Source organism: Lithobates pipiens, unplaced genomic scaffold (genome assembly GCF_037356315.1).
Source record: "Lithobates pipiens isolate NorthernLeopardFrog02 unplaced genomic scaffold, aLitPip1_a1.2 Scaffold_1, whole genome shotgun sequence".
Classification (NCBI taxonomy): domain Eukaryota; kingdom Metazoa; phylum Chordata; class Amphibia; order Anura; family Ranidae; genus Lithobates; species Lithobates pipiens.
In genome coordinates this window covers 147,067,386-147,085,860 of record NW_027507685.1, presented here as the reverse complement: position 1 = coordinate 147,085,860, position 18,475 = coordinate 147,067,386, and the positions used below count along the sequence as shown (strand labels likewise).

Below are 18,475 nucleotides of genomic sequence, written 5' to 3'. Positions count from 1 at the left end.
TAGTTTTGTGGCACGGAGGGGGATTCATTTGTAGAAGTATCATTCGATGCTGGTGAATAATCCTAAAATAGAGCTGTCGTTGGATGGCACTCCCTGTGCGGTCTTATTTGTTGGAAATTTTACATTGGCTGATATTCTGGGGTGGAATACGCAAATGTGCAGTCTAATGGTCTAAATTCTCCTTTTTTTTTTCTCTTGCAGTTACCGAGAAGGAGGTGCAGCAATGGTGAGTCACTGGATTATTCTTAACTCTAAGCTGTATTGTGTTTACTGTTATATCTAGAGTTCTCTTGCATGGTTTGAGACTTAAAGCTGCACTCCAGGTATGGATTTTATCACATAGTTATATTGGACCAATGTAAGTATGGATTTTCCATACCTGAGGGAGCGCTGTGGAAGCAGAAAAGCACTTTTGTTTCCATTACTACAGTGATCTATGCTGTCTTTTGGGTTTTGTGCCATGAGCATGGGTTCCTTTCACAAAAGGCCTTGCATTTTTTTAAATGAATGCAAGGCATTGTCTGATTGGACTAAGTTGCATTTGTGACATTACTGCCCACCTCATGCTGCACCATTTCCATAGCAGTCCCTCAGGGATGGCATATGCATGCAGACTTACTTAAAGAGGAAGTAAACCCTGATGGGTTTACTTCCTCTTTCATTCCCTGCAAAGGCAAAGCATAATGGACTACTATGCATCGCATAGTAGTCCATTATGTGTCACTTACCTGACACAGGAGCCAGCGAAGTCACCGCTGTCCCCTGTAGTCCGGCGCATCCATCTTCTCGGTGGGGTCTCGTAGCTCCGCCGCTGTCATTTGGCGAAGCCGCGATGACGTCACTCCCGCGCATGCGCACGGGAGCCGAGACGCACGGCATTGCGTGGCATCTTCGTCATCGACGATGCCACGCTCAGTGCGCCTGCACGCCGCTGTCTACGGCGCATGCGCCATAGACAGTGGTGCCCGTCTTCGGGCAAATATCTCCTAAACCGTATAGGTTTGGGAGATATTTCTTGGACCTACAGGTAAGCCTTAATCTAGGCTTACCTGTAGGTCAAAGTGGTTTGTAAGGGTTTACAACCACTTTAAAGCCCAACTCCGGTCATTTTTTTTCCTGGATTCAGTAGGGAAGGGATAGAACCTCTGTCTGTGTTCTCATAGATGCCGTCTCTGCCTCTCATGCTCGTCTCCAGGATTTCTACAGAGCCTTTCTCATCCTCTGGAACTCGCTACCTCCACCTGTCCGGCTATCCCCTACTCTTGCTACCTTCAGGCAATCCCTGAAAACTCATCTCTTTAGGAAAGCCTATCACATCTCTAATCTTTTACCACTTCCATCAGCTCATTCCCCATAGTTACAACCTTTTGTATCACCTGCCCCACCCTATGAGATTGTAAACTCTTCTGAGCAGGGTCCTCTTAATCCTCTTGTGTTTTGTTGTATTATAACTGTATTGTCTCCCTTTTATATTGTAAAGCACTGCGTAAACTGTTGGTGCTATATAAATCCTGTATAATAATAATAATAATGTCGTTGTCTGACACCCACGCCTTGGACAGGAAGTGATGGGAAATCTCCCTCATGGGCAGGGATAGCTTGGGTTCAGTCCAGACTGTCTTCAGTCTGAGCCTGAAAGTTAGCTGTATTGCTGGACTAATTAAAAGAGAAGTATGTTTTTTTTTTTTCCCCAGTTTAATACTTACCTAGGTGGATGGAGCATCGGTCTGATGCTGGAACTGTCCCCCGGTGCCTCTGCACTGAGAACCGAGCGATCAGACACCGCTGATGGCTTGGTTATCTCAGCTCCCCGAGCTTAGAGCTGCAGACTGTCAGTCAGCAGCTCTCCGCTCTGTCCCCCCACGCTCACTGGCGCACTGAGCTGTAGAGGGCTGGGGAGCGGTCGTCGCAGGCTTTCAGCGGCTCACTAAGAGGCTGAGATGGGCATCAGTCCAGGCACCTGGCAGACTTTATTGTTGTGATGACATGGTGCGTGGACTGATTTCTGTGACATCAGCAGAGAACGGACTTCAGCCCGCTCTCTGCTGAAAACGAGTCACAGGAGTGCAAAACTAATGGCACTCCTGTGACCCATAGGAGAAGCCCAGCCAAACGAGCTCAAGCTGGACTTCTCCTTTAAATGTGGGCTGTGAGCTTTGCAGACATGCAGAGGGTCGGGGATGCTGATGATGTCATTGACCTAATATGGCCACATTGTCCGTATTAAGACCATGACATTGTTCTCATGTGACCATATTAGGTCAATGGCGTCATGAGCATACCAGCCCCTTTGTTATATGTAGCTGCAAAAGCAGGGATGTGATTGTAAACAGATTCCTACTGATTTGAGTGAATGTAGTGCGGACCAAGTTAAGATCTGAACCCAGTTCATCCCTACTCATGGGGACACAGATAGAACAATAATCCTGACATTGGTTCTAAGGTTGCCTCAGGCTCCTAGAAGACTACTACTAGTGTTTTTACTGTTGTCTGTGTCCTTGTGAGACTTTCCCTCACTTCCTATTCAATATGACATCCATCAATTTGACCAGAAGGAGGGAACAGGGAAAAGTTTGAGGGTTGCTGTTATTTTACACTGACATGCATTGGTATACAGGCGGTCCAGAATAACAAACATCCGAATTACAAACGACTCCTACTACAAATGGAGGGAGACAACAGGAAGTGAGAGGAAAACTACCCATAGGAAGGGAAATTCACTCCTGTAAATCCCCATACACACTATCAGTTTTTCTGCTGAGTTTACCAAATCCATGTAGTGGAAGGGCCTGCCTGATCGCATACAAATTAAAAATTCCTAAGGTTTGACCTCACATTATATGGTTTAAGGAAAAACTCTGCAGAAAAACTGATAGTGTGTATGGGGCGTTAGAGTTATCATGGGAAAAAGATGTCTCCGCTGAAGCTTTATCACCAATCCTTGGTTCCACAACAACAAAAACAAACATTACAGATTACTTATGCTATCCAAAAAAAAAAAATTTTTTGGCTACACTAAAAAAATTTACCTGTTCCGACTTACAAACAAATTCAACTTAAAGTGGTTGTATACCCATTTTTTTTATTTTTACCTACAGGTAAGCCTATAATAAGGCTTACCTTGTAAGTAAAATGAATAGATCTCCTAAACCTGTACAGTTTAGGAGATATTCACATTGCATGCAGCTGCTGATGTGAGTGGTGCATGTGGTGCGAATGCCCGGCTGAAGGTCCGGCAGACGCTGACGGAACTTGCCGGGAAGAAGACTCCCACACGCATGCGCAGGGAGTGACGCCATTGAGGCTCTGGCCACTTACAGGGCCGGAGCCGCGAACCCGGAAGACACGCTGAGGGAAAAATATCAGCTCTCTCGGCGTGGACTTGCCTGCGATATGGAGACTTCGTTCTAAGGTAAGTATTTCATTTTTTTTTTTCTGAGGGTATACAAATCTGTTTTCCTCTGACGAAGGCTCTTTACCATTTGATCAACTGTGTCCAATCACAGCTGATCACAGCGTAAACAGGAAGGGCTGTGTATCGGCTTTCCCTCCTTTTTCACTGAGAGACACGAGTAGAGGAGAGCCAATTGGCTGCTCTTCTGACTGGGGGGGGCTGAGCTGATAATCAGTGCGCCCCCCCTCCCCACCATGGATGCCCACCCAGGGCCACCACCCAGAACCAGCAGGTATGACCACCAGGGTTGCCAATCAGTCCCCATTAGATGTGCCAACCAGTGGCCAGCAATAATGCCTGCCAGTGCCTCCTCATCAGTGCTGCCTATCAGGGCCATCTATCAGTTCCCATCAGTGCCATCTATGAGTGCCCATAAGTGCCTCCTATCAATGCTACATATTATTGCCCACCAGTGCCATCTCGCCAGTGCCCATCAGTGCTGCCTTGTCAGTGCTCGTCAGTGCGTCCCCATCAGCTCCCATCAGTGGAGAGAACTTACTTATTTACAAAATTTTATAACAGAAACAAAGAAAATCGTATTTTTGGTCTTTTTTTTATTTGTTTCGCATAAAAAAAAACCCCAGTGGTGATCAAATACCACCAAAAGAAAGCTTTATTTGTTCCCAAACACATTTTTAGCATTTTGCACAGTGTTGTCATTCAAAATACAACAGCACTGAAAGCTTAAAATTGGTCTGGGCAGGAAGGGGGGAAAGTGCCCAGCATTAAAGTGGTTAACCATCTCTGATCCAAGCCATGATATTTGTTATTACCTGTACAGCCAGCAGTGCCCCAATTGGCCCAAAAACACATTTTTGCAACTTTTACAAAGGTGTGCTAGTTCCTCAATGCTGCCGCTGTGTACATTGTCCTTGAATTAGTGGATTCTTTATTGTGCAGATAGTCTGTTTCTCCCTGTAGAACAGCAGGGAATGTGCCTTATAAGTCTCTGAGAGTCTAGAGGAGCAGTCGGAGCGTGCTGATTTGAGCTCAGCAGATGAGGATAATTGACACGTTGAGTATTTTGAGGAATGCATGAAACCAGAAATCAGCAACATGAAAAAAAAAACCTTTGTCTTTTCATATTCCTCTCCTGCGCTCATGCCGTGAGCTGCAGAGAAAATCACATGCTGCATTAATTGGAAAATAAACAGCTTTCAATCCTAGCATGCTCTTAAAGGGAAACCATACTGCATTTCCACTGAACACACATCCCCAGATATTAATGTAAAGCTTTCATTAAAGGAAAAAGTCAATCCTGTTTTGCAAAGTTTACATTTTTAAACTGATTAATTATACAGCTGTGCTCAAAAGTTTGCATATCCTTTGAGAATTGGTAATATACAATATGTACCGTTCTTTTACCACTTGACCCCCAAAAGATTTACCCTCCTTCTTAACCAGGCCATTTTTTGCAATACCTCACAGTGTTACTTTAACTGACGAGTGCGCGGTTATGTGACTCTGTACCCAAATATAATTTATGCCCTTTTTTCCCCCATAAATAGAGCTTTCTTTTGGTGTTATTTGATCACCACTTGTTTTTTTTTATTGCATAAACAAAAAAAGACCAACTATTTTGAAAAAAAGATACGTATATTTTTTTTACTTTCTGCTATATAACATATCTAATAAAAAAAAAAAATAGAAAAAAATCAAATCTCTTTATACATTTAGGCCAATGTATAATATTTTGGTAAAAAAAATCCCAATGAGCATATATTGGTTTACACATAAGTTATAGCGTCTTCAAACTATGGTATATATACTGGATTTTTTTTTTTTTTACACTAGTAAGGGCAATTAGCGACTTATAGCGGGACTGCGATATTACAGTGAACAATTGTACGCTGACACTTTGCGGGAACCAGTGACCCTAATACAGTCATCAGTGCTAAAAAAAAAAAAATGCACTGTCACTGTACTAATGACACTGGCTCAGAAGGAGTTAAACATCTAGGGTGATCTAAGGGTTTAATGTGTGCCTAGCCAGTGTTTTTATATACTGTGTGAGGTGCTTTTATATATATAAATATAGTGGGGATTGAAAGTTTGGGCACCCCAGGTAAAAATCTGTATTAATGTGCATAACGAAGCCAAGGAAAGATGGAAAAATCTCCAAATGGTATCAAATTACAGATTAGACATTCTTATAATATGTCAAAAAAAGTTAGATTTTATTTCCATCATTTACACTTTCAAAATGACAGAAAACAAAAAAAGGGCGTCTGCTAAAGTTTGGGCACCCTGCAGAATCTCAAATCTCAAAGGTTTTAAACCTCAATCTCAAAGGTTTTAAATGGCCAGACTCATCTGACCTTGCCCCAACAATCAACACCATGGGTTCTTCTAAGCAGTTGTCTAGAAAACTGAAACTGAAAATAGTTGACGCTCACAAAGCTGGAGAAGGCTATAAGAAGATAGCAAAGCAGTTTCAGATGTCAATATCCTCTGTTCGGAATGTAATTAAGAAATGGCAGTCATCAGGAACAGTGGAAGTTAAAGAAAGATCTGGAAGACCAAGAAAAATATCAGACAGAACAGCTCACACACTGGAGTTGTGGTACACTATTTCACTATAAAGAGATACTTGTACAAATGTGGTCTTCATGGAAGAGTCATCAGAAGAAAACCTCTTCTACGTCCTCACCACAAAAATCAGCGTTTGACCTTTGCAAATGAACATATAGACAAGTCTGAGGCATTTTGGAAACAAGTTCTGTGGACCGATGAGGTTAAAATAGAACTTTTTGGCCGGAATGAGCAAAGGTACGTTTGGAGAAGAGGGCACAGAATTTAATGAAAAGAACCTCTGTCCAACTGTTAAGCATGGGGGATGGATCAATCATGCTTTGAGGTTGTATTGCAGCCAGTGGCACAGGGAACATTTCACGAGTAGAAGGAAAAATGGATTCAATAAAATTTCAGCAAATTTTGGATGGTAACTTGATGCCATCTGTGAAAAAGCTGAAGTTAAAGAGAGCATGGCTTCTACAAATGGATAATGATCCTAAAAACACCTCAAAATCCATGGGGGATTACATCAAGAGGCGTAAACTGAAGGTTTTGCCATGGCCTTCACAATCTCCTGACCTCAACATTATTGAAAATCTATGGATAGACCTTAAAAGAGCAGTGCGTGACAGACAGCCCAGAAATCTCAAAGAACTGGAATACTTTTGTAAGGAAGAATGGGCAAAGATACCTGAAATAAGAATTGAAAGACTCTCGGCTGGCTACAAAAAGCGTTTACAAGCTGTGATACTTGCCAAAGGGGGCAGTACAAGATATGAACTCTGCAGGGTGCCCAAACTTTTGCAGACGCCATTTTTTTGTTTTCTGTAATTTTGAAAGTGTAAATGATGGAAATAAAATCTTTTTTTTACATATTATAAGAATGTCTAATATGTAATTTGATGCCATTTGGAGATTTTTCCATCTTTCCTTGGCTTCGTTATGTGTGTGTGTGTGTGTGTGTGTGTGTGTGTGTATATATATATATATATATATATATATATATATATATATATATATATATATATATATAGGGATCTGAAAAAAAAAAAATTATTACTCTACATAAAGATGGCATAGGCTATAAGAAGATTGCCAAGACCCTGAAACTGAGCTACAGCACGGTGGCCAAGACCATACAGCGGTTTAACAGGTCAGGTTCTGCTCAGAACAGGCCTCGCCATGGTCGCCCAAAGAAGTTGAGTGCATATGCTCAGCATCATATCCAGAGGTTGTCTTAGAAATAGAATAGAATAGAAATAGATATATGAATGCTGCCTGCATTGCTGCAGAGGTTGAAGGGGTGGGGGGGGTGGGGGGTCAGCCTGTCAGTGCTCAGACCATACGCTGCACACTGCAGGTTGTCGTTCCAAAAGTAAGCCTCTTCTAAAGATGATGCACAAGAAAGCCCGCAAACAGTTTGCTGAAGACAAGCAGACTAAGGACATGGATTACTGGAACCATGTCCTGTGGTCTGATGAAATCAACATAAACGTATTTTGTTCAGATGGTGCCAAGCGTGTGCGGTGGCAACCAGGTGAGGAGTACAAAGACAAGTGTGTCTTGCCTACAGTCAAGCATGGTGGTGGGAGTGTCATGGTCTGGGGTTGCATGAGTGCTGCTGGCATTGGGGAGCTACAGTTCATTGAGGGAACCATGAGTGCCAACATGTACTGTTACATACTGAAGCAGAGCATGATTCCCCTCTTCAAGAACTGGGCCACAGGGCAGTATTCCAACATAATAACGACCCAAACACACCTCAGCTTCTTTGCATTGCTAAAGAAGCTGAGGGTAAAGGTGATGGACTGACCAAGCATGTGTCCAAACCTAAACCCTATTGAGTATCTGCGCAAGGCCTCGAATATCCACCAGCTCTGTGATGTCGTCATGGAGGAGTGGAAGAGGACTCCAGTGGCAACCTGTGATGCTCTGGTGAACTTCATGCCCAAGAGGGTTAAGGCAGTGGTGGAAAATAATGGTGGCCACACAAAATATTGAGACTTTGGGCCCAATTTGGACATTTTCACTTAGGGGTGTACTCACTTTTGTTGCCGGTGGTTTAGACATTAATGGCTGTGTGTTGAGTTATTTTGAGGGGACAGCAAATTTACACTGTTATACAAGCTGTACACTCACTACTTTACATGGTAGTAAAGTGTAATTTCTTCAGTGTTGTCATATGAAAATATATAATAAAATATTTACAAAAATGTAAGGGTGCACTCACTTTTGTGAGATTATATATATTTTACGGGATTATGTGCTGGAAGGCCGCCCTGTAGCAGTATATCTGCTATGAGACGGGCTGGAAGTGGTTAACCACTTTCAGACCGGACCAATTTGCTGGTCAAAGACCAGACCACTTTTTGCGATTCGGCACTGCGTCGCTTTAACTGACAATTGCGCGGTCGTGCGACGTGGCTCCCAAACAAAATTAACGTCCTTTTTTTCCCACAAATAGAGCTTTCTTTTGGTGGTATTTGATCACCCCTGCGGTTTTTATTTTTTGCGCTATAAACAAAAATAGAGCGATAATTTTGAAAAAAACGCATTATTTTTTACTTTTTGTAATAATAAATATCCCCCAAAAATATATATAAAAAACATTTTTTTCCCTCAGTTTAGGCCGATACGTATTCTTCTACATATTTTTGGTAAAAAAAATCGCAATAAGCGATTATTGATTGGTTTGCGCAAAAGTTATAGCGTTTACAAAATAGGGATAGTTTTATAGCATTTTTATTAATAATTTTTTATTATTTTTTTTTTTACTAGTAATGGCGGCGATCTGCAATTTTTATTGTGACTGCGACATTGTGGGGGACCCATCGGACATTTTTGACACATTTTTGGGACCATTGTCATTTATACAGTAATCACTGCTATATAAATGCAGTGATTCCTGTGTAAATGACACTGGCAGTGAAAGGGTTAACCAGTGGGTGGCAGTGTAGGGGTTAAGTGTTCCTAGGGGTGTGTTACTAACTGTGGGGGGGGTTGGGCTGTCATTTAGTGTACACTGATCTCTGCTCCAATCACATGGAGCAGAGATCAGCGTCACTAGTTGCTAGGCAGAATGGGAAAATGTTGTTTATACAGCATTTCCTCCATTCGGCCGCTCCGTGAGACGATCGCGGGGATGCCCGCGGCGATCGAGTCCGCGGGTCCTGCGACCGGACTCAAGGGGGTCCCGACCAGCGCGGGAGCGCGCCGCCGGCGGCGCACTCCCGATGGCAGGGCGGCAACGAATATTGGACGTACATGTACGCCAATATGCCTGCCCGTGCCATTCTGTCGACGTACATCGTCGTGCGCTGGTCGGGAAGTGGTTAAACAAACAGGCAAAACACATGGGATTCATATTCTATAACAGTAGGTGATAACAGACTGGCACAATCATTAAAACAACACCAAAGTAAACAAATGAAATGACCCCTGTTCATACGTCTGCATACCCTTAGTTCTTATTAGACCCCTTTTACACTGAGGCGCTTTGCAGGCGATATAGCGTTAAAAAAAAGCGACCTGAAACAGCGGCTCCATTCACTCCAGTGTGAAGGCCCGAGGGCTTTTCACACTGGAGCGGTGCGCTGGCAGGGCATCAGAAAAGGTCCTGCCAGCAACTTCTTTGGAGCACCCCTGAAAACAATGGGGCAGAGCTGCTATACCGCCGGCAAAGCGGCGTTTTGCGGGCGGATTGAGCTCCTTTTCGGCGGCTAGCGGGGGTTAAAATCTTACCGCTAGCAGCCAAATAGCTCCGCTTTACAGCTGACTCCCGGGGGGGGGGCTCAGTTTGATTAATCGTTAAGAATCGTTATTGTGATCTTGACTAAAGTGTTTCACGATTCTTTCTATGCAAGTAATTCGCTCTGCTCTTCTGAAGCCACAGCCGTCAAAAGAAAGGGAGGGAAAAAAACAGGCAGTCTGCCAAGAATCAAAACATTCTTTATCATTCGAAATTAAGTCTAAACTTTGATAGCAGATAGGTACCCACAGGTCAGACTTTTAAGGCATGGAAACGATGAGGAAATGGCAAAAAATATTTATTGAAAAAAATACATAGTATGGTAACAGTGTTCAAACAGTTTAAAATTCATATAAAATGATACATTTTTTTACATTGAGCCCTTGTGCGTCAATTGTTTCATTTTATATGATTTTTAACTGTTTGAACACTGTTACCATACTATGTACTTTTTTCAATAAATAATATTTTTTGCTATTTCCTCATTGTTTCCATGCCTTAAAAGTCCGACCTGTGGGTACCTATCTGATATCCATCCCCTATGTTCTCCTTGATATATACAGATGTTGCATTGTGAGTGCTTTTCCGTTTTCTATTTTCCATAAGTCTAAACATTGTAACAATTTGTCAATGGAATAGACTTTGTGTGTAAGTGAAAAAAAGTTTAATCACTTAAAGTGGTGTTCCACACAAAAAAAAATGATCAAGATTCCTAAAAAAATAAAAAAAATAAACATTTGGAATTTTTTTTTTTTTAACAATACTCTAAATGCCTTTGGCTAAGGGATCCCTCGTAGTCTGCCTCCTTCAGTGCCTGGGCTGGTGACATCACTTCCCCTCGGCACAGGAAGGGCTCAGCTCTGCCCTCTCCCTCCTGTCAGTCATTTGGGACACGTGACAGGTCCCAGATGACTGCGCGGCCAATCACAGCGTGCACACCACACACGCAGTGGGTGCCCGGCTGTGAAGCCAGAGCCGGGTGCCCACAGTTGCAATGCTGGCACCGCCGAGCGGAGGGGGGGACGAGCGGGGCTTCATTTCCCTGCATCGCTGGACCCTGGGACAGGTAAGTGTCCGATTATTAAAAGTCAGCAGCTGCAGTATTTGTAGCTGCTGACTTTTAATTTTTTTTTATTTTTTTTTAAGGGGAACACCTCTTTAACCACTGGGCACTTAAACCCCCTTAATAACCAGACCAATTTTGAATGACAATTACTCAGTCATACAACACTGTACCTATTTGAAATTTTTGTCCTTTTTTCACACAAATAGAGCTTTCTTTTGTTTTTGTTTTTTTGCGCTATAAAAGAAAAAAGACAGAAAAATTGTATTTTTCTTCGTTTCTATTATAAAATTTAGCAAATTAGTAATTTTTCTTCATATATTTTGGCCAAAATTTATACCACTACATATCTGTGGTAAAAATAACCCAAATCGGTGTATATTATTTGGTCTTTGTGAAAGTTATAGAGTCCACAAGCTATGGTGCCAATATCTGAAAATTGATCACACCTGAAGTACTGACGGTCTCATTTCTTGAGACCCTAACATGCCAGGAAAGTACAAATACCCCTCAAATTACCCCTTTTTGGAAAGTAGACATTCCAATGTATTTAGTAAGAGGCATGGTGAGTTTTTTTGAAGTTGTCATTTTTTCCCACAATTCTTTGCAAAATCAAGATTTAATTTTTTTTTTTCTTCACAAAATTGTTATATTAGCAGGTTATTTCTCACATACAGCATATGCATACCACAAATTACATCCCAAAACACATTCTACTACTGCTCCTGAGTATGGTGATACCACATGTGTGAGACTTTTACATAGCGTGACCACATACAGAGGCCCAACATGAAGGGAGCACCATCAGGCGTTCTTGGAGCATAAATTACACATATAGTTTCTTGACTACCTCTTACATTTTTGAAGGCCCTGAAGAACCAGGACAATGGAAACACCCCAAAAATTACCCCATTTTGGAAAGAAAACAACGCAATGTATAATCTGAGGCATATTGAGTCTTTTGAACATGTCATTTTTTCCTACAAGTTTTTGGAAAATGTGTAAAGAAAATGAAAACACTTTTTTTTTTACACAACGTTGTCCATTTACACAATATTTCTAACACATAACATGTACATACCAAAAATTACACCCCAAAATAGATTCTCCTACTCCTCCTGAGTATGGCAATACCACATGTGTGAGACTTTTCCACAGCATGGCCACATACAGGACCAACATTCAGGGAGCACCATCAGGTGTTCTAGGGACATAAGTTTCAAATCTAATTTGACTATCTATTACACTTTTGTGAGGCACTGTAGTGGCATGGATGAGCATGAATGGGGATGGATGAGTCGTGGATGTGGATGGCGGAGCATGAATGAGTATGGCTGGGTATGGCTGAGTATAGATGGGATGGCTGGGTATGGCTGAGTATGGCTGGGTATGACTGAGCACGATTGAGTATGGCTGGGTATGACTGAGGATGGCTGGGTACAGATGGGTATGGTTGGGTACAGATGGGTATGGCTGAGTACGATTGGGCATGGCTGAGTACGATTGGGCATGGCTGAGTACGGCTGAGTATGGCTGGCTACGGCTGAGTATGGCTGGCTACGGCTGAGTATGGCTGGCTACGGCTGAGTATGGCTGGCTACGGCTAATTATGGATGGGGGTGGATGGGATGGCTGAGCATGGATGGATGAATGGATTAGTATTGCTGAGGATGGATAAGTATGCTGATTATGGATGAGGATGGATGGATGAGTATGCGGAGTATGGATGGGTGAACATGGATGTATGGTTATGCAGTGTATGGATGGTTATGCAGTGTATGGATGGTTATGCAGTGTATGGCTGGGTGTGCAGGGTATGGCTGGGTGTGGATGGGTATGCAGAGTATGGCTGGGTATGCAGAGTATGGATGGGCGAGCATGGATGGTCACTGAGCAGCGCTGTGGGCACTACACATGCAGCCTACAGCGCTGCTGCCACCGATCTCTAAGGGAGGAACCGGAAATCACGCTGATTTGTTTACATGTGATCGCTCCGTCACGGAGCGATCACATGTAAACAAACCGGCGTGATTTCTGGAGTGATTGCCCGAGGGCTTTCACACTGGAGCGGTGCGCTTGCAGGACGGTCAAAAAAGTCCTGCAAGCCACATCTTTGGAGCGCTGTTCCGAGCGGTGTATTTACCACTCCTAAGGCGCCCCTTTTCATATAAAACAATGCTTTGCAGGTGGTTTTAACCCTTTTTTGGCCGCTAGCAGGGGTTAAAACGGCCCAGCTAGCAGCCGAAAAGCACCGCTAAATATAGGGCCGCTTTACTGCCAGCGTCCCCAACGCCCCAGCGTGAAAGTAGCCTAACAGTAGTTTCACACTAGGCAGTCAGGAGACAGAGGTGAAACTTGTAAAAGGAGCCTAATGCTCCACCTACTGGCTGGATAGAAGACTACATAATAATCATATGACATACAGTATACTATTTTTGTTTTGTCATTTAAAAAAAAAAAAGTCCTAACAATAATAAATTGTTCATGTTGTAAAGCGCTGCGCAAACTGTTGGTGCTATATAAATTCTGCAGCCTAATCAGTGCCCATCTGCGGCCTCATCATTGCCATGAATTCAGCCTCACCATTGCCATGGATGCTGCCTCACCATTGCCATGAATGCAGCCTCACCGTTGCCATGAATGCAGCCTCACCGTTGCCATGAATGCAGCCTCACCGTTGCCATGAATGCAGCCTCACCGTTGCCATGAATGCAGCCTCACCGTTGCCATGAATGCAGCCTCACCGTTGCCATGAATGCAGCCTCACCGTTGCCATGAATGCAGCCTCACCGTTGCCATGAATGCAGCCTCACCGTTGCCATGAATGCAGCCTCACCGTTGCCATGAATGCAGCCTCACCGTTGCCATGAATGCAGCCTCACCGTGGCCATGAATGCAGCCTCACCATTGCCATGAATGCAGCCTCACCATTGCCATCAGTGCAGCCTGATCCATGCCCATCTGCAGCCTTGGAGGGGACAGGACAAACACCATCAGATTACATACAGAAGAATCTCCTGTTTACTCTGCAGTAAGGATGAGCTGCAGGCATGTTCGCAAACAGCACATGTGAAGCCCACCAGAAAGTTGGCACTGCACAGTGCTAATCACAGGCAGTGAGACATTTGCCGACATTTTCCTAAAATCGAATGGGTTTAGTTAAATTGTAATTCATTATTTAAGCATTTCTCTAGAATTTCCAAACTCATTATATACTCCTGGAGTAAAAAATTCTAATATGTTATAATTTATGGTATTAAAGTTTGAACAAACTCACAGAGACTGATTTAGTCGCATTGGATGGTCTAAGGAGGGTTGTAATGCTGCACAGTGCTCGGGACGGTGGCCTAAAGAGGCCTGTAATGCATTGCACAGTGCTCTGGACGGTGGTCTGAGGAGACCTGTAATGCACACAGTGCTTACAGTCCTCCTCAGGAAACCTGAGGAGGCCTGTAAGACTGCAGAGTGGTCTGGATGGTGGTCTGAGGAGGCCTGTAATGCTGCACAGTGCTCTTGACGATGGTCTAAGGAGGTCTGTAATGCTGCACAGTGCTCTGGACAGTGGCATGAGGAGGCCTGTAATGTTGCACAGTGTTCTGGTTGGTGGTCTGAGGAGGCCTGTAATGCTACACAGTGCCTGTATTTGTAATGTACACAGTCACACTCACAGTGGGTGCTCTCTGCTCTGGACGGTGGTTGTCGTCGTGACTGGTGAGTGGTACTCTCGTCGGGAGGACTCAGGAGGCCTATAATGCTGGCTGCGGAAGCAGGTGGAGCTCCGTGGAAACCAGAAGTTAGTTCCCAAGAGTAAACCTCCCTGCCTCACATTTTCATTCTGTTTTTATTCTGTAGTTCTTGTCGGTGGATAAAAATGTGGTGTATTTTTGTTTTTGTTTTCGTCACTGCAAAAATGCAGCTGATGAAAATGTTGACAAATATTTTTGTTGACATAATTAACACTGGTGTATATGTGTGTTTGTGTGTGTGTGTGTGTTTATATATACATACATATATATATACAGTATCTCACAAAAGTGAGTACACCCCACATTTTTGTTAATATTTTATTATATCATTTTTTTATGTGACAACACTAAAGAAATGACAATGCTACAATGTAAAGTAGTGAGTGTACAGCTTGTATAACAGTGTAAATTTTTGGTCTCCTCAAAATAACTCAACACACAGCCATTCATGTCTAAACCGCTGGCAACTAAAGTGAGTACACAATATTTTGTGTGGTCACCATCATTTTTCAGCACTGCCTTAACCCTCTTGAGCATGGAGTTCACCGGAGCTTCACAGGTTGTCACTGGAGTCCTCTTCCACTCCTCCATGACGACATCACAGAGCTGGTGGATGTTAGAGACCTTGCGCTCCTCCACCTTCCATTTGAGGATGCCTCACAGATGCTCAATAGGGTTTAGGTCTGGAGACATGCTTGGCCAGTCTATCACCTTTACCCTCAGCTTCTTAGGGGTGTACTCACTTTTGTGGTCAGTGGTTTAGACATTAATGGCTGTGTGTTGAGTTCTTTTGAGGGGACAGCAAATTTACACTGTTATATAAGCTGTACACTCACTACTTTACATTGTAGCAAAGTGTAATTTCTTCAGTGTCACATGAAAAGATAGAATAAAATATTTACAAAAATTGAGGGGTGTACTCACTTTTGTGAGATACTGTATATATACGGTGTGTGTGTGTGTGTGTGTGTGTATATATATATATATATATATATATATATATATATATATATATATATATATATATATATATATATAGACTGGAAACATAATAATAAGAGGAGAGAGAGAATAGATTAATATGCTGTGCTATGCAGAACCAGCCCTAAGAGAGTTACAGGTAGTCTTGTGTTGATGACGGGGAGAGAAGGGGTATCGAACACCAGGCAAACCTTGCCCTTGCCCTAGGCACCATAGTAGCCACATGTTAAAGCCAACCTCTAGACCGGCAGTCAAATCTACAGTCAAAATACATAGAGGTATTGTAATGCAGGTGAGCAATCTCAGAACACCTAATAAGAGGATAGTATGCGACCGATCTAAACTATGTGGCACGTTCACCAATGCCAGGAGCCTGGTGGACAAAATCTGTGAACTAGAGATACTGTTGAACGAGCAGGATTTCGATTTTGTGGGAATTTTAGAGACCTGGTTCAACAGCTCTCATGATTGGCTGGAATCCATTCAAGGGTATTCCCTTTATTGCAAGGATAGAGAGGGTTAAAAGGGGGGAGGGGTATGCCTATATATCAAGAATAATGTACAAGTGAATATGATAAATTACATAAATAAGGGGGCTAGAGGGCTAGGGGGAAGGTGGAATCCTTATGGGTAGAGCTCCAAAGGGATAAAGCTAAGGGGAAAATAATACTGGGAGTATGCTCTAGGCCCCCTAACCTGAGGGAGGAGGGAGAGACTGACCTCCTATCACAATTTGGATTAGCAGCAAGGATGGGAAGTGTTATCATAATGGGGGTTTTTAATTATTCAGACATAGACTGGGTGGAAGGAAACATGCATTTGTCTAAGGCTCGCCAGTTCCTAAATGTCTTGCAGGACAATTTCATGGGTCAGATGGTAGACGCACCAACAAGAAACATGGCGTTACTGGATCTACTGATTACCAACAATACAGACCTGATCACCGATGTGGAAATATGGGGCAATTTAGGAAACAGCGATCACAGGTCAATTGGCTTCAGTATAACTGGGGAGACGGCGAAGGTATTCAATTTATTCTTCTCAGTCTTCACAAGGGAATCGGGGGGGCTTTAGTAACCAAAACTGCAGTGTTTGTTCTCACGACACATCATAGGAAGCACCCTCATGGCTAACAGAGGACAGAAATGGAAATAGCTTTGGGAGACTTTACATTAATAAATCATGGGGACCAGATGGCTTGCACTCGAGGGTACTTGGGGAACTCAGTCAAGTAATTGCCAGACCATTGTTCCTCATTTTTACTGACAGTCTACTGACTGGAATGGTAATTTGGTAATTGGAGAAAAGCCAATGTAGCACCAATATTTAAAAGAAGGGACACAATACATCCCTGGAAATTACAGACCAGTTAGCCTAACATCAATAGTATGTAAGCTCTTGGAGGGGATAAGGGACTATATACAATATTTTAGTAATGAAAATGGTATCATTAGCAATAATCAGCATGGACTCATGAAGAATCATTCTTGCTAAACCAATTTATTAACCTTCTATGAGGATGTGAGCTGCCATCTAGATAAAGGAAGGCCCGCAGATGCGTAGTGTCTGGATTTTGCAAAAGCATTTGACACAGATCCCCATAAACGTTTACTGTACAAAGTAAGGTTTGTTGCCATGGACCATAGAGTTACATGGATTGAATACTGGCTACAAGGGCGAATTCAGAGGGTGGTGATAAATGGGGAATACTCAGAATGGTCAGGGGTAGGAAGTGGGGTCCCCCAGGATTCTGTTCTGGGACCAATCCTGTTTAATTTGTTCATAAACGACCTGAAGGATGGGGTAAACAGCTCAATCTGTGTATTTGCGAACGACACTGAGCTAAGCAGGGCAATAACTTCTCAGCAGGATGTGGAAACCTTGGAAAAAGATCTGAACAAATGAATGGGGTGGGCAACTACATGGTAAATGAGGTTTAATGTAGAAAAATGTTTAATAATGCATTTGGGTGGCAAAAATATGAGTGCAAACTACTCACTAGGGGGTGAATCCCTGGGGGAATCTAGGATAGAAAAGGACTTGGGGGTCCTAGTAGATGATAGGCTCAGCAATGGCATGCAATGCCAAGCTCCTGCTAATAAAGCACAAAAACAGAATATTGGCATTCATTAAAAAGGGGATTAACTCCAGAGATAAAGCAATATTTCTCCTGCTCTGCAAGACTTTTGTCAGGCCTCATCTGGAGTATGCTGTCCAGTTTTGGGCACCAGTCCTCTGGAAGGATGTACTGGAAATGGAGCGAGTACAAATAAGGGCAACAAAGCTAATAAAGGGACTGGAGGATATTAGTTATGAAGAAAGGTTTCGAGCACTGAACTTAGTTTCTCTGGAGAAGAAACGCTTCAGAGGGGATATGATTTAAGTTTACAAATACCGTACTGGTAACCCCACCATCAGGATAAAACTTTTTTGCGGAAGGGAGTTTAATAAGACACATGGCCACTCACTAAAATTAAAAGAAGTTTAACCTTAAACTACGTAGAGGGTTCTTTACTATAAGAGTGGCAAGGATGTGGAATTCCCTTCCGCAGGCGGTGGTTTCAGTGGGGGACATTGATAGTTTCAAAAAACTATTAGATACGCACCTGAATGACCACAATATATAGGGATATACAATGTAATACTGACATATAATCACACACATAGGATGGACTTTTTTCAACCTCACCTACTGTGCAACTATGTAACTAATACCTGCCAAAATAGTAATCTTGTTCAGCCAGTCTTGTGATCTAAGAACCCATGCCATGTAGCCCAGCCAAGTACTGGGTCTCCACTGTATCAGCAGCACTTCTTGTTTGAGAACACCCAATCCCCTCTCCAAGTATGTTAATTAGACAAAGAAGTAGCAGCAGAACACATACACAATTATATGTGTTCACAGCTGCATTGAAATATGTTTACATAACTGCACTAATTAGCATTTTTTTAATTGTCTTACACTTGGT

General features: G+C 42.8%; 1 protein-coding gene across 1 annotated transcript in view; it reads left to right on the top strand.

The window, feature by feature from the left end:
- NCS1 (neuronal calcium sensor 1) overlaps positions 1-18,475 on the top strand; it is a 167,489-nt gene that overhangs the window by 69,849 nt on the left and 79,165 nt on the right. The window contains exon 2 of the mRNA XM_077478232.1: positions 202-226. Coding sequence (XP_077334358.1) covers positions 202-226 — 25 coding nt within the window. The remainder of the gene's footprint in view (positions 1-201; positions 227-18,475) is intronic.